The sequence below is a fragment of the Hyperoodon ampullatus genome (genome assembly GCF_949752795.1).
Source record: "Hyperoodon ampullatus genome assembly, chromosome: 5".
Taxonomy (NCBI): Eukaryota; Metazoa; Chordata; class Mammalia; order Artiodactyla; family Ziphiidae; genus Hyperoodon; species Hyperoodon ampullatus.
Window position 1 is genome coordinate 78,376,617 of NC_136918.1, and position 17,304 is coordinate 78,393,920.

Below are 17,304 nucleotides of genomic sequence, written 5' to 3' on the forward strand. Positions count from 1 at the left end.
AAAGACAAATACCGTATGCTGACACATATATATGGAATCTAAAAAAAAAATGTCATGAAGAACCTAGGGGTAAGACGGTAATAAAGACACAGACCTACTAGAGAATGGACTTGAGGATATGGGGAGGGGGAAGGGTAAGCTGTGACAAAGTGAGAGAGTGGCATAGACATATATACACTACCAAACGTAAAACAGATAGCTAGTGGGAAGCAGCCGCATAGCACAGGGAGATCAGCTCGGTGCTTTGTGACCACCTAGAGGGGTGGGATAGGGAGGGTGGGAGGGAGGGAGACGCAAGAGGGAAGAGATATGGGAACATATATATATATATAACTGATTCACTTTGTTATAAAGCAGAAACTAACACACCATTGTCAAGCAATTATACTCCAATAAAGATGTTAAAAAAATAATAAATAAATAATAAATAAAAATTAAAAAATAGTGGTGAAATGCAAAAAAAAAAAAGAGAGAGAGAAGACCTTGGTCACCAGCAAGGGGATAATGTTTGCTCCAGTTTGAAGAATACTTTCCAGGTCAAAGCAAAGCTAATCTAAGAATCATGTTATTTATTTCTTTTCGTACAGTTGCACAATTTTAGATCTCATAGATGACTTAGATTCCATTAATACTTCTAAGAGGAGGAGCATAATAATAATTATAATAGCCTACTATGTGTCAGACAATATCTAAGTGGTTTACATATATTTAATGCTCACAACAAACCTTTGAGGTAGAGACATGATTATTATCATCCCTATTTACAATTGATAAAACTGAAGCTAGGAAATGTTAGGTAACTCGAATAGGGTCACACAGACTGTAAAGATCTGAGCTAAGATTCAAGCCAGTGTCTGTCTAACCCCAAAGCCCATGCTCTTGCCCCTCTTCCAAGGGTTCCAAACAAAGACCATCCTCACAGTCATCAGAGAGCCCAGCCCCAGAGACTCTGATTCAGTAAGTCCTGCACACCCCTCGTCCCTGCTCTAATCCCCTTCCTGCCACGTTTACTGCGACAGTCCCTGTGTGTATGTGTGTGTGTAGGGGTACTCTTCTCCCCCAAACCCCTCCTCACTTTGTGTTAGCTATTAGACAGGTACAAGGGGTCTAAGCAAGAAGGGAATTAGAATGAACTCCAGTAACAACTTGGATTAAAATAGCATCTTGTGAAAAGATGTTAAAAATAACTTCACCTTGTGCATGATTGGCTCCTAGGCCTGGAGCCAGACCTAATGAAAAAAAAGTGGCCTTCAGAGGCCCAGACTCATGGCTTCAACTTCCCACCATGGCCTGGAACAGATTCTGAGTACCAGTGAGTACCACCATGTGCCAAGCACTCTCCAGGTACAATTTAATTTGATCCTCACAACATTCCTCTGAGGTGAGTAGTAATGTGAGCCCTCTATTACAGATGGAAAACAGAGGCTTTGGTGGGTTAAAGTAACTTCCCCAAGATCACAAAGCTAGTAAGCACCAAAGCCAGGCATTTGAACTCAGGTCTGTCTGACCCAAGAACCATCACAGATATCACCTTAAAGTGGCTTAAGCTCTCCATCCTGTTTTCCTCCTCTGTAAAAAAAACAAAACAAAACTATATAACTGTGCAGGTTCTTATGAGGACTCAGTGATGAGATACCATGGCAGAAAACACAGCAGAAGATCTCATATAGGGACTTCCCTGGTGGTCTAGTGGATAGGACACTGCACTCCCAATGCTCCCTGGTCAGGGAACTACATCCCACATGCGTGCCGCAACTAAGAGTTCGCATGCCGCAACTCAAGATCCCGCATGACGCAACTAAGACCCAACATAGCCAAATTAATAAATAAAATATTTTTTTAAAAAAAGATCTCATGTACAACAAGCATTCAATGAGTTCCCTTCCTTAAGATTTTGTGAATTGGATTCTGTGAAGTTGAACAAAATAATTTCAGAGTAAACTGCCTAACTTATTCCTCTCAAATGATTTATATAAAATACAATATTGCTAAATAAATTCTGTTTTTAATTCAGCTTTATCTACAGTTTGCCTCCTTATTAACTCATTGTAAGTGGTGAAATATCCTACAAGAAAAATTAATGTTATAGATGTACAGGAGATTGGGGGAAAGTGGAGAAGTTAAGACCACAGATTATGGGGCCAGACTACCCAGGTTCAAATCCTGGCTCTGCCACTTACTAGCTGTGTAACCTTGGTCAAGTTATTTGACCTTCCTGTGCCTCAGTTTCTTCATTTGTAAAATAGGGATTACAATAATAGCAACGCCCATAAAGCAGTGTCTGTGAATGCACTTGGTAGCACCCTGCAGAGCTGTGCAAATGTAAGTCATATTCATAGGAAGACACAGCCAGAGAGAGAAAGGGAAAATCAGTGTATCTCACAGAGAACAGGGAATGAGCGAGTTTTGAGGAGAAGGTGTGGTCAACATAGTCAGATGGTGCAAAGAGGTCAGGGCAAAGAGCAACTTTTGAGAGTGCCCTTATGAGTGTGGCTCTAGCATAAAATAAACCTGAATAAAATAGTGCCTATTATTATTCGTACACATGTAACATAGACATTCTGAGGACACACCCAACTGCCCCATGCCCTCAAGATGTTCGAAAGCCCCATAGTTGTCAACTCCCATCATAAGCTGAGAGGTTAACTTCTAGAGTAACAGTTCTACGTAGCTCTCTCCCTGGGCCCAAGGTCAGGCTGAGAGAGATTTAAAGAACATGCAACAGAAGCTCATCTTTCATCCCTTTGCCCAAGGAACGCTAGGTCTTTCATTCCATTTTAATCCAAACCATACCTTCACCACAATTTCCCCAACTCGTAACAGCTGAAAGGAGGTTCCTCCAAGTACCCCCATGAAACAGTTTACTTTAAGTGAGTGGCATTCCACATGATCCTGTCTCATGGTCCCTCACTTGATCCCAAGCACAACGTTCCTTCTTTCCCTAAGAAGTCTGGCTCCCTAATTCCTACTCCTCAGCCTTGACCTCTGAACATCAGTGGAATCTCCAAGCTGACCTTGCACATTCCTCAGAGAACTGGCAATCTATGTCTACGAATCCCTTAGAAACATTTCCCTAAGGTTCAGCTGGGCAAGGTTTTCACAGGGTCACTGCAAAGAACAATCCAGCAGGCATCCACTGATCATGTGAAACCACCCTTATTAATTCCTGAATGATGACACTGACAAGTGAAGTGGGAAGTTAAGATACTTTATAGGAACTGTGTGTTTCTGAGTATTTCTTTACCTAATCTTGTTGAAGTTAACTTGAGAATTTCTACCAAATGTATAGCTAAAACACAGATCACCTCTTTAAATACGGTATCTCAAAGACTCTAAGAATTATATATTTTTCAGTCTGTCATAAGTAGAGACCCATGAGAGAACCTCCTCATATCTTTCAAAAACTTGACATTACTTCTCTAAAGTTTGAATCACTGGATTCACTTAGCATGATATACCAGATGTACAGGATTGCTACTTGGATTTCCAAAAATATATATGGAGGGACCTCCCTGGTGGTCCAGTGATTAAGAATCTGCCTTCCAGTGCAGGAGACATGGGTTCGATCCCTGGTCGGGGAACTAAGATCCCACATGCCACAGGGCAACTAAGCCCAGGCACTGCAACTACTGAGCACACGAGCCACAACTAGAGAGCCTGTGTGCCGCAACTACAGCACCCACACATTCTGGAGCCCACTCACCACAACCAGAGAGAAGCCTGCACGCCTCAACTACTGAGCCAGCGCACCGCAACAAAGGTCCCGCGTGCTGCAACTAAGACCCGATGCAGCCCAAAATAAAATAAATAAATGAATAAATTTTAAAAAACAAAAACCAAAAATATATACAGATAAAAATAAAATATATCAGAATTCAACTGTTAACTGTTCAGATCTATTAAAATGGTTTTAATTATGTCAGGTAAGGTTTACAAAATTAGGCTAATAGGTATTACCTTTTCTGTCAAAAAATTCAATCAGTGCTGAACTCTCGTCAGGAAAACATTCAATGCTGGCCACTCTTCCCCCTCCATTAAGAGGATTTTCAAATAAACATTTCAAATCACGGTCATCAACACCAGGTGGCAGGTTTTCAACTCGGACTGTTTTTGTCACTTCCAGAAGTCTTGCAGAAAGCTGAAGTGCTTTCACTGAATGGTGCTTGACACATTCATCAACAAATTTCAGGGCATCTACAAACCATAATCAATTAATCAATCAATCAAACATTATGATTATATCTTTATATTATATAGAAGAAACTGAATATTAATTGAGATAAAGGCGGGAGGCTAAGCACTCAATTTTTAAATGCAAGATTTTAATTCCCACATGAGAATCTACATGCCTAAAGCTTCCAGTCTCTGAACAGCAATGCACATAGGAATGTCTTACCTGGATTGCTGACACTGAGTCGTGTGCCTGCCTCTAGTCACAGCCCCTTCCACCCCCCCTTGACATCACCACCTGAATGCACTCTCCACAGTACAAATCTCATTTCACTCCTTCCTCAAGTCCTGCAACGGCTCCCCATTACCTGCAGGCATGAGTTCAAGCTCCTTGGCTAGGCTTACAATGCCCTTGGCTATCTGACTTCAAACTAATTTCTAAATGTCACCTCTTGTTATTACCGACCATTCATTTTATTTTCCACACTGCCACAAAACCCAGTGATTATTTGGAAAACTACATTCTCTTTTGCCTTTGTATATACAATTTCCTCTGTCTAAAGCGCCCTTCTCCAATTTTTTTACCCTGGTCCTGTTCCTCCTTCCAGACTCAGCCCAATTATCTCTTTCAAATTAATAAATATTGACGGTGAGCCCATGACGTAACAGGCTCCGGGCTAGGATCCGGGGATAGAGGGGATGGATATAACAGCTCCTTGAAAGTTCACCATCCAGGAGGGAGGAAGCCTTGAAAGTAAACAAATGGCCTATTTGGGGATCAAATGAGGTGGGAAGATTAATACTGAGAATCAGACAAGGATTCCCAGAGTAAGTAGTCACTGATCTGAGTTTTGAAGGAGGAAGAAGAGTTTACCGGGTATTTAAGGGGAGGAAACATTTCAGGCAGAGGGACCAGCAGGGGCGTGTAGCAACACAGCATATCTGAGACCTGATAGCCTGGTGCTGGAGTATAAACTTCAAAGAAAAACCAAGCCACCATGCTTGTGTCCTCTTTCCTCCCATTCCCCACAGCCTGCTGTTCACAGCAGAGGGAAGCAGCTTCTCCTCTTGCATCTTCATTGTTCACTTATGAATGAATTTCCTCCCTGCTCCACACGAGTTCCTCAAGAGCAGGAACCAAAAATTATTCATCTGTGTACCTACACAAGACAAGTACCTGGCACATAGTAGGTATCAAGATTTCTGATCAATGAACAAAAGCAAGTCAACTTAGTTTTACCTTTATAAGAAATAATCATAAATTTGAAGTAATAATAACTCCCTTTATTGAGTCCTTATCATGTCTCAGGTACTATGTTAAGAGTTTTTCAAACACCATCTTATTTGATCCTCACAGAAACTGTATTAGGTAAGTATTATTGTCCCCATTTTATAGATGAGGAAAGTAAAGCACACAGAGGGTAGTAACGTGGTCAACCTCAGATAATTAGTTAAATGGTGGAACTAGAATTTTGACTTCATGACCTGTGCTGGTTGATTAAGATCAACCATTCCACTGCCATGGCCGTGGAATAGTGAGGGCTTGGAATTGGAGAATTTCCTTGACTTCCAGAGAGGGCTCTTCCAATCTCAGAAACTGTCCACAGACTCCTCACACAGACCTTAAAGAGCACTCATTTTCTGCGTCACATGCACTTACTCATCCCTGCATATGTGACAACCATGAAAGTATTTCCATAAAATGTTACAAAAAACCCAAACGAACTTTTTAGCCAACCCCACTAAGGAAATATATGGTAAAGGGGTAAGAGAACAGGCTCTATAGAGGTGGACTGCTTCAGTTCAAATCCAGTTCTTCCAGTTATTGGCATCTCTGTGTCTCTGATTAGCATCTGTGTCTCTGTCTCCTCAACTGTAAGATGAGGAATAATAATAATCTCAAGAGGTTGTTGAGGGCTTCCCTGGTGGCGCAGTGGTTGAGAATCCGCCTGCCGATGCAGGGGACACGGGTTCGTGCCCCGGTCCGGGAAGGTCCCACATGCCCCGGAGCGGCTGGGCCCGTGAGCCATGGCCGCTGAGCCTGCGCATCCGGAGCCTGTGCTCCACAACGGGAGAGGCCACAACAGTGAGAGGCCCGCATACCACAAAAAAAAAAAAAAAAAAAGGGTTGTTGAAAGGAACAAATAAATTAATACGTGGAACAAACTTAGCATAGTGCCTGACTTATAGTAACACTATATGAGTATTTTCTGTTATTATTACTCTCCAGTAAGTCCAGTTTAGTAACACAGGTCAATATTTACTCCTCCCAATGAAATAACACATGGGAAAACATTGAGTCCTTTGCTTGGAATCTCTTTAATAACCTGACTTTAGATTTCTGTTTTGGTGTGTTATTTCTGTCTCTCTGTCTGTCTGTCTGTCTCTCTCACACACACAAACTCATATAATAAAGTTTGATTTATTAAACATATCAGAGGGAATTCCCTGGTGGTGCAGTGGTTAAGAGTCTGCCTGCCAATGCAGGGGACACGGGTTTGAGCCCTGGTCCGGGAAGATCCCACATGCCACAGAGCAACTAAGCCCGTGCACCACAACTACTGAGCCTGCACTCTAGAGCCTGTGAGCCACAACTACCGAGCCCTTGTGCCACAACTACTGAAGCCTGCGCCTACAGCCCATGCTCTGCAACGAGAAGCCACCACAATGAGAAGACCGTGCATGGCAACAAAGAGCAGCCCCCACTCACCAGAACTAGAGAAAGCCTGCACACAGCAACGAAGACCCAACACAGCCAAAAATAAACAAATAAAATAAATAAACTTATTTAAAAAAATCAGAATTTGGTTTCAGAACGAATTTGCTTCTCTTTCAAAATAAGAAAGCATCTGTATTAACTTGGAGTCCTCTCTTACTAGCTATAGAAAGAGTGAAGCTTTCAGAAACATTCCATAATCTAGGTGTCCCAAATCCCAAAGTGTAGTGCAAAGTAGGCTGACAAATGGAGCATCCTTTGATCTTACCAGTATATTTTTGAAAGGTAACTACAGCAACATTAAAATCTTGTATTAATTCCACTTTAAAGTCATCATTGGTCAGGCCACTTATGTTCTCCACTAACAAGATTAGCATCACATCAGTCACATTTGGCTTCAGATTTTCAAATGCAACCAAAGAGGAAATATTTTCACATTCTTTTAGGGCGTCTTCCTTTTTTTCTGATCTTCTATTGAGAGAGATATTTGCATCTAGTTCTTCTGATGCATCTGATTTTAGGGAGACAAAAAGGGTACAAGATGTTATGTTTATCTACCATGTTCTTAGCAAAGTAAATTATCATAAGCTAATTACACTGCCCTCTTCCCTTCCTGGTCTCTTGGCTAACTCAAATAACACAGATCTTAGGGGACTTCCCTGGTGATCCAGTGATTAAGAATCCCCCTTCCAATGCAGGGGACGTGGGTTCAATCCCTGGGCAGGGAAATAAGATCCCACATGCCGCAGGGGCCGCAACTAGAGTGAAGACCCAATGCAGCCAAATAAATAAATATTTTTTTTAAAAAAACAGATCTTAGGGCTTCCCTGGTGGCACAGTGGTTGAGAGTCCGCCTGCCGAAGCAGGGGACACGGGTTCGTGCCCTGGTCCGGGAAGATCCCACATGCCGTGGAGCGGCTGGGCGCATGAGCCATGGCCGCTGAGCCTGCGCATCCGGAGCCTGTGCTCCGCAATGGGAGAGGCCACAGCAGTGGGAGGCCCGCGTACCGCAAAAAAAAATAAATAAATAAAAAATAAAAAACAGATCTTAGAGGACTTTTAGCTTAATTTAATTAAAATAAAAAATAGTATTTAAGTGTCTATTAATACGATGTTGATGATGATTATGTTCAATTTTATTACACTCTTTTCTGCCTTGTTTCTCTAAGGAAACTGCCTTGTTTTTCATAGCACTTGACATATATTTCTATCACAGCACCAAATTACAGTTATTGAACCAAGCTATTCCAAAGCAAGGGACATATTTATTCATCTTTGTATTGATGGCATATGGTATATAGTTGAGGTTCAATAAATGTTTGCTGAATTGGAGAATTACTGATCAGGTCACTGGAGAAAAGCAAGACTATCCCATGCCCATATTTGGGCATCACCTAACACATTATGCTCTGAAAAGCAATAATTTCCTATCACTGGGAGAGAAAGGATACTTACAGTGAATGACTAAGGAATGCACATGGAAGATAAAATGGCCCAGAGAATTATGGGTATACCTCAAACTTATAGAATAGCAACCACCCAAGCCAGCTTGTTCCGCTTCATCGTTGGCCGTAAGTGAGTTACATATACAGTTGACCCTTGAACATCACAGGGAATAGGAGCATCAACCCCCTGCACAGCCAGGTAACTGCGTGTAACTTTGACTTCTCAAAATCTTAACTACTAATAACCCACTGTTGACCGGAAGGCTTACTGATAACATGAGCAGTCGATTAGCACATATTTTGTATGTTATATGTACATCTACATATATTTTATGCATTCATGACATAGCTAATTTTTTCTTAATTTGTTCAATATTTCTAAGCTATGCAGTTCATCTGTGAGTTTTTTCAAATTGTCACAAATTTCCAGAAAATTTTCAAATATATTTATTGAAAAAAATCCACCTATAAGTGGAGCCACACAGTTCAAACCCGTGTTGTTCAAGGGTTAACTGTATACAGAAGGTCAGTCTCACTCTATGATTGTGCAATGAAGCATAATGAGTATGTTATGATCTTTAGACATTCTGTGAGCAACTATTCAATTAGCACCCTTATGTTCAAGGCACTGGTTGTGTGGAGATGGGTGCGTACAAAAAAATGCTAAAAAAGGAAATTACCAGTTTTCTAATGGATGTATACAAAAATAAATAAATAAATAAGAAATGGAACTGACATTTGTAAATATTTATCATGGCAGAGTAAAACGCTATGTGCTCACCAAATCCATCGTTTTCTTCCTAGGCAACATTTCCCAGACTTCCTACAGTTGAGTTCCTACAGTAGACTTCACGTGGCTAATGGAATATGGGTGGACCTGGCGAATTCCATTTCCAGACCTGGCCAATCAAATCTCCTATGTGAATCTCCTTTTCCCTTACAGTGACCTTGAAGGCCACATATCACAGATAACAATGTCAAAAAGATGGAAGGAGCCTGGATTCCTGAATAATTGTGTGAAGCAGTCTAGACTCCCCCCACCACCCTAGCTGCCGACTACACTGAACTGTGATTTGGGGAGTTGTTTGTTATAGCAGTTAGATGACCCAGACAAAAACTCCTGTTATGTGCTGGATGTGACACCACACAAACACACACCACCACACAAACACACTCATGCCAAATAAAAAATAGCTTAAGGATTCAATAACAACATAAATTAGCATTCAGTGAGACAGGCATGACAAACTGGAACGACTACCGGAGTCGGGGTGAGCTATATGAGTTTGACCCTTGACTCTGCCACTCTTTAGCCATGTGACCTTGGGCACATCTCTTAATTATAAAATGAGATTACTGGACTTAAGTGAATGGAAAGAGCCTTTCCACCAATATAGTTTATAACCCCATGACTATTAGAAGCTTCATCACAAGAGTGGCTTGGTTGACTGCCAAATAAAGAGTGTCAACAATCAAGCCAGGAATCCAAACAAGAGAGATGAAGGAATTGGGCAGGCTTGGAATGGCTTCAGAGAAGAGGAAGAACCTGAGTAGATCTTGAAGGCTATCCTAGAATTTAGGTAGAGAAAAGTGGAGTAGAATGTATTGTGAGCAACAGAAGTATAGACAGAGTGCCGAGATTGCACCAAAACCATTTAGGAAATGGCAATTTGACAAATGAAGCTTAAGGAGCACTTGTGCAGAGGTGTAAGAAATGAGGTCACATATAAGTGATATCATATGGTATTTGTCTTTCTATGTGGAATCTAAAATACAACACAAATGAACATATCTACAAAACAGAAACAGACTCACAGACATAGAGAACAGACTGGTGGTTGGCAAGGGGGAGGAGGGGTAAGGGAAGGAAGGATTGGGAGTTTGGGATTAGCAGATGCAAACTATTATATATAGGATGAACAACAAGGTCCTACTGTATAGCTACTAGGTTGCCGGATGTTTTCTACAGCAGATGGGATGAGAAGAGCTGCCGATGGTCTGGAGAGCTACACCCACATCCTGCACCCAGCGCTCAGAAAGCAGCACTAACTGACTTAGCCACACACAGCACCCACTGTCACATCATGTCCTTGCTTCACAATGGCCGGATGGGCACAGGTAGACTCTAAAGGTCAGTTCATCCACCTCCCGGGTACCTCTTTATCCTCCCATCAATTGCAAGGTGTCTCCCAGCCCCCACAGAGAGAGCTGTTCCCATCCTTCTGACCTGAACCCTTAGGGCTCAAGAGGCAACCCTTGCACAGCTGGCTAGGAGGATGGAGATGATGCAGCCCAAAGCATCTCTCAGCTAACAAACCCTGCCTTGTGAAGTCAAGAAGAGAAGGATGACCTCCGCAACACAAAGTGTTTAATATTGAAAGCAAAACTGCCTGGTGAATGAGAAGTTACCTGATTCTTTGACACGTTCTTTGGTCTTGGATTCCTGAAACCCAAACAATAAAGTAGCATTAATAAATTACTAAGAATCTCTTTACATTAAGAAAGTGTCCCTAGGACCAGACTGGAGATGTAGGGTCTACAGAAATTATAACTAAAAGCTCAGGCAATGATGCTGTTGAATATACAGCACATAAATCACCGGTAAAAACGAGTCACAAATAAAAGAAACCCCAAAGGAGCACCAAGTGTTTGAGGTAAGACCTAAATCAGAGAAATAATTTAGCTCATGTTCTTTGTCCCATTTAACATTTATTGAGTGTGTACTATTAACAAGCACTAGGCCACGTGCTTTACTAAGGCTGTCTCATTTAATCCTCACAACAATCCAATAATCCAAAGAGGTCAATACTATTACTATCCCATTTTACACTTGAGGAAATACTTAGTACATGCAGTATAGATCACTGGCCCCTCTAAACCATGTGAAAATGAAACAAATATATCAAGTACCTGGGACAAACAGACCCCAGATTTTACATCTCAAACCACCATTATGGTAACCCCCCAATCTTGAATTTTCAAAAGTGTCAAAAATCAAACAAAAAGTGCTTCTTCTTCCATTCTTTCATACCTACCTTATCACCACTCTCACTCCCTCCACAGCTGTAAGTTGCTTTCCTCACCCCAGTTTGAGTTGTACTTCTCATTCCACTATATTTCCTCATCGTGGCTCCCATCCCACACACCTTGGGAGAACACCCTACTTCCCTTGTAATCACCCCTTTACTTACCACTGTTGGAATTTTCCCCTCCTGGACTTCATCCGTGGCTCTGGGCAACTGGACAGTTAACTTTAATGTTCCTTTTCCTGGCCATACTAACTCATGGTTCTCTCTCGCCAGAACTTGCTGCCGAACTGAAATATTTTTAAAAAGCTAACTGTTAAGCAATCTTTATTCACAAAATTATTCTATGATTTCCATAGGCTTCATCATCATCAGTCAACGGCTTGGTCAGTTTCTCAAGAGAGGCTATGTGTGGTGAAAAGGGGGAAAGTTTAGCAAGCAGACACAGATTTGAATTCTATCTTTAAACTTACTTTTTTAACCCTGAGCATGTTCCTTAATAAGCCTTATTTACAAAATCTCAGTCTTCGTGTCTATTAATTAATGAAGACTGTCTTGTGTGGGTGTTACATGGATTAGATTCAAGAAACATTATAAAGAACTTAGTACAGTACGTGATGCCCAGTAGGCACTCAGAAAGGTAGCAACATTTATTCTACAGTGAAAGGAAATAATTAAATCATCCCTCACTGTGAGCCAGGGATGCTAGGACATGACATCATGAAAGTCATGTTTTAGGAAAGTGACTCAGGTGAACATGAGCAGAATAGCGAGGAGCCTCGTTAAAAAGGTATTTCAATCAATTCTTTAACCTGTGATGATAAGATGGGAGAGATTCTTACCAAAAAAAAAAACAAAAATTAACACATTTGGCAGCTAGGCTGTAGTGGAAGAAAAAAATGAACAGTGGACATCAGTCCACATGAGTCTGCATGAGTCTGCACCAATCTCAGACCATCCATATTTAATTTTATTTAAGGAGAAGCTGACAATAATCAGGAGCAAAATTATGACCAGAAAAGATGATAAATGTACACATCTGAAACAGGATTTAAAATCTTTTTTTTAGGGCTTCCCTGGCGGCGCAGTGGTTGAGAATCTGTCTGCTAATGCAAGGGACACGGGTTCGAGCCCTGGTCTGGGAGGATCCCACGTGCCGCAGAGCAACTAGGCCCGTGAGCCACAACTACTGAGCCTGTGCTCCGCAACAAGAGAGGCCGCGACAGTGAGAGGCCCGCGCACCGCGATGAAGAGTGGCCCCCACTTGCCACAACTAGAGAAAGCCCTCGCACAGAAATGAAGACCCAACACAGCCAAAAATAAATAAATAAATAAATAAAAACAAATAAATTTTTAAAAAGCCAAGCATTTGAAGCCCTTTAAAAAAAAATCTTTTTTTATAAATTTATTTATTTTTTAATTTTATTTATTTTTGGCTGAGTTGGGTCTTCGTTGCTGCGTGAGGGCTTTCTCTAGTTGCAGCGAGTGGGGGCTACTCTTCGTTGCAGCGAGCGGGGTCTACTCTTCATTGCGGTGAGCAGGTTTCTCATTGCGGTGGCTTCTCTTGTTGCAGAGCACGGGCTCTAGGTGCGCGGGCTTCAGTAGTGGCACGCGGGCTTCAGTCGTTGTGGATCGCAGGCTCCAGAGCTCAGGCTCCGTAGTTGTGGCGCATGGGCTTAGTTGCTTCGCAGCATGTGGGATCTTCCCGGACCAGAGCTTGAACCCGTGTCTCCTGCATTGGCAGGCGGATTCTTAACCACTGCGCCACCAGGGAAGCCCAGGATTTAAAATCTACAAGGCAATTTACACTCGACTTTTCGGAAATTCAGCCAATCATATAGAAGTACACAGCTTCCATATAGTTTCTGTTTGCTATCCACTCATTTCTACAGAGGAGTGCTTTGGGGCTCATTCTTATTATGTGAATGATAAGAATCAAGTTGTGTTACACTATGGGCCTCCACCTGTTGGGGCCACTTCCTTCCCTGGAGGGCAGAGGGCGTTCCTGTGGGAGAAGAACTTTGCCCGAGGGACAGTGCTGGGGTAGGTAATTTGATGTTAGCAAACCCCTAACCACTTGCTTCTGAGAAAGCCATTACTCTGGGAGGAAACCAAAACCGAACAGGGACTTTCCACCCCTAAGAACTTTGACCATACAAAGAGCTGCACTAAGCTTTGAGTGCGTATGCTGGGCAGGTACTACTGCAAGAAGGGCATTAGAGCAGTCTAGAGGTGGGTGAAGGGAGGAAGTGGGCTGGGAGATGGGAAGGAAGAAACATGGCAGGGAAACTGAAATCACTTCTGCTTCGAGGACTAGAACAGAATGACATTATCATCACACAATTATATTTTTGCTGTTTGTATTTTTACGAGGTTTGTATTTTCTACAATTATTTCCCTTTTTGTTCATTCAGGGTCATAACAAACAACAGGGATTCTCAGACTTTAGCGAATGAGCGTCACCTGGGGTGTGGTTAAACATGCAGATTCCCACCCACCCCACACTCAGGGTACCTGAGTCTCTAGGACAGAGCTGGGAATGTGCCTGTTTAACCTGTTGTGATTTGGACGCAGGGGGTCTGTTGCCACAATGTGAGGACTACTCTTGAGGATAATGGGATTTTAAAGAAGAAAGAAGTGTCCCCAAGGGCCAGGTCCATGGTGATGTTGACAATCGGAATCAAAATGGTAAAATCCTTTGAGGAAAAGTGAAGCCCAGGGGAAAGGGCTTACATTGCACAGATGCCCTTTTGAGCATTGCTTGGTGAAATTAACCCTTGGAAAACTTTTTGACATTGTTCTAAGGGCTCTGAGCCAGGGAGGTCTCCTGACCCCTGCCCACCTCGCTTCCTTCACACTGGTCTGTGCACCCCTCTCTTCTCTGGGTTTCATTCTTTCCTTTTTGCATCCCTGGCCTAGAGCATTCCAATTGCTCTGATGGCCTCGTAAGCCTCCTTGCTTCTCCTCTGACCCAAATGCTTCTCCAAATCCAGCAACAGGAGGCAGGGTCAGTGGTTGTCCACATCCTTGCCTTTGAGATTCTGATGGAAAAAACTGTGCACTGGGAGAACAGCAGGTCATGTGCTTCCCAGTGCAGACCTGGTAGGTGTCTCGAGCAAGCAGATAACCGGTGGGTACTTGTCCTCCCGCTTCCCTAATAGCAACAGCATGAGGAGAGGTTAACTCAGCTGCTCAATTGCCTATGGGGAGGGAACTTCCCCCTCAAAGCTCAAAACTCCTAACCCTCAAAATCAACTCAGAATGCCAACCCTGCTCCCAGCCTGAGGACCACCCTGAAACCAACTGGAGAGGTTCCAGCAGACCCTCGACAAAGATACTGTGCACTGATCAACAGTACCTGCCTTCCCCCTCCAATAAGCCTCTATATTTACACGCAGACAATGAGATTCTGGGCAGTGCTTCTGCCCCTCTCCCAAGTGATCCCAGAATCACTGGGAACCTCCATGACCCACGGGGAAATCCCTGTGACTCCTCACATTGCTTAGCTCCATCCTTCCCCATCTAAAAAATAAGAGAAAGCACAGGGGCTCTCCCTCTCCCTCTCTCTCAAGTGGAGCATCCTGTAGAATCAGTTACCAAATCCAGACGGTACGCAAACATGCATCTTCCATCCCCATGCTGACTTTCCTTGTTCAAGGGCTCACTGGTCCTCACTTGGACATTGCATGACACTCTTCAAAGGTCTGATGTCCATGGTCTCTCCCAACAGAAATCACTGTACTTATCTGCAACCAAATTTATCTCCCAAAAGTATATTTGGACGTGGCTCACCCCTGTCTACCTGTGGGGGAAAGTTCGTACTCCTTCGCATGTCATGCAAGGTCCTCTTTTATCTCAACCCAATATTCTATTAGCCTTAATTTCCACCCCACTTCTTTTTAAAAAGGAAGTTTAATAAAAGAAGGCCTAAGACTTTTAAAAATACAAGCACCCCCTTTGTAATCTTATAACATTTCCCAGATCCCACCTGTTCTTTTTAGTGCCAGTCTCCAGACCTCGCTTGTGCGCAGAGATAAGGAAAGGGCTCATTCCTCAAACCAAAGCTGCCCAAGGGCGCCCAGCACTTCCCTGGAGACGCCTTTGCTCTCCCATCCCCAGCACTGCAGCCAGCTCCCATCTGAAGAGCCCTCCCCAGTATCTCGCCTATCAAGAACTGAATTCACCCTCAGGAGTCAGTTCAGATGTGACTTTCCTGGAAACCTTCTCTTCCCTTCAAATTGTGTTCCCATAAACCTCTGGAGTTCCAGAACTGCGGCTTTCATAGGAAGAAGACAAAAATTGCAATGGCATTGCAACTCTGCCCCTAACACACGATGCCACTACACGATGTTGCCTCGTAAAATGAGGTGGGTGCACCAGCACTCAGGCAGCTCCCTTCAGTCACACGGTGCTAAATGTTTATTTAACCCACCTGGGCTGTCTGCCACCAGCTCCGGGAGCGCCTGGAAGCGCCGCGCAGGGGGAACCGCAGCGCCCCCGACGCGCCTTGTCTATTCTGCGCCCCCCACGCTCTTTCCTACACCTGCGGCAGTAGCCGGACGAATTCTCCCGCCGCGCGCCCCAGCCCCAGGTTGCCCTGGAAGGAGAGCCCCGCTGTCCCCTCTCCCCCGCACCCCTTGCCCCCCTCACCGTCGTCGAGGTAGAAGAGCACAAGGAAACGAGGCGGGCTCCCCGGCGCCTGGCGGACCTCACACTCCCCGCCTCCTGATCTCTTCTGGCTCTGGAAGTACAACTGCAACTTGGTGCTCAGGTTCTTCGGGGGGTGGGGACCCCAGGACCCTTCGACCAGCAGCGGGAAGGAGCCGGGCGCAGCCATCCTCCCCTCCGCTGGTGCGGCTCCGACTGCAGGTCCCGCCCAAATCCCGGTGGTTAAGCCTCTTTCGCTTTCGTTTCCCAGAACACTCCTCCCACCCTTAGTTCCTGCCTTTGGCTTTAAACAGCTGACCCAAGCTGGGACTAGAAACCACCGTCCTCCCGACGCCCCCTCCCCAATTCTTCACCTTCATCTCTGGACCACGGCAGAAGGTGGTATCGCCTTCGTGGCCTCCCTGCATCTGTATACGCGGGACCCTAAGCTCAGGGCACTATCTGCCACTCACCCAAGCCACAGGTGAAATCAGTAGCTCTGGTCACTAGACCTTGCGGAAACACGAAGAAAGCTTAATTTTGGCCGCAGGCCGCCGTTTTACAAACTCTGATTCTTTAGAATGTCTGGGGCCCATTTTCAGACTTCTTTCAACAGTCACCTAATTATCAGAATTTTACCTTGCTTCGCTCCTGACCTGTTAATATTCTGTGTCTAGAGATGTGGGGGAAACAGTACATTCACAGCTGTCTTTTTATGGAATATTGGCTAGGAGCCACGCACGCTGAATGGATTCAACAAACAGACACCGTCTGTGCCCTCCCTGCGCTCATGAAGCTGTGGGGATGCAGAGCAGTTAGGACACAGTGGAATAAGTGCTTTTGGAAGGAATATGCAGGTGTTCCTGGAACAAATTAGGAGGGGCTCCTAGCCCAGGTGTGGGAGCTCAGGGAGGGTTTATGGGGCGGCAACATGGAACCTGAAGCCAAGGGTGATTGGGGATAACCTTGGCGGGTGGGGAAGAGGGGAGTTCCGTGTGATTTACTTGTATGGGATCCCTTGAGCTGCTGGGCAGTAGCCAGAATAGAGGCAGGAGGCCAGCCAAGTGGCTACTGTAGTGTCGCAGGGGAGAGATGAGGGTGACTGAGACCAGGGTGCTGGCCTAGGAGGACAGAGAAGGGGTGGGGTTCCGAACTGACATTGGACTTGCGGAAGGATGTGGAAAGCGAGAGCAGACACTCGAGCGTGATTCCATGGTCCTCTCAAGCGTGATTCCATGGTCATCCATGCATGGCCTGAGCAGCTGGCTAGATGAAAGTGGCATCTACCCGATGGGAGCAC

At 44.2% G+C, this 17,304-nt stretch overlaps 1 protein-coding gene across 1 annotated transcript in view; it reads right to left on the reverse strand.

Moving 5' to 3' along the window:
* The window catches only part of LOC307053304 (protein mono-ADP-ribosyltransferase PARP14-like), a gene marked incomplete at both ends in the record, with an annotated part of 47,784 nt that extends 31,590 nt beyond the window's left edge, over positions 1–16,194 (reverse strand). Inside the window, 5 exons of the mRNA XM_079704670.1 lie at positions 3,958–4,194; positions 7,155–7,397; positions 10,741–10,774; positions 11,523–11,647; positions 16,008–16,194. Of these exons, the coding sequence (XP_079560796.1) occupies positions 3,958–4,194; positions 7,155–7,397; positions 10,741–10,774; positions 11,523–11,647; positions 16,008–16,194 (826 nt within the window). The remainder of the gene's footprint in view (positions 1–3,957; positions 4,195–7,154; positions 7,398–10,740; positions 10,775–11,522; positions 11,648–16,007) is intronic.
* Positions 16,195–17,304: the final 1,110 nt, after the last annotated feature.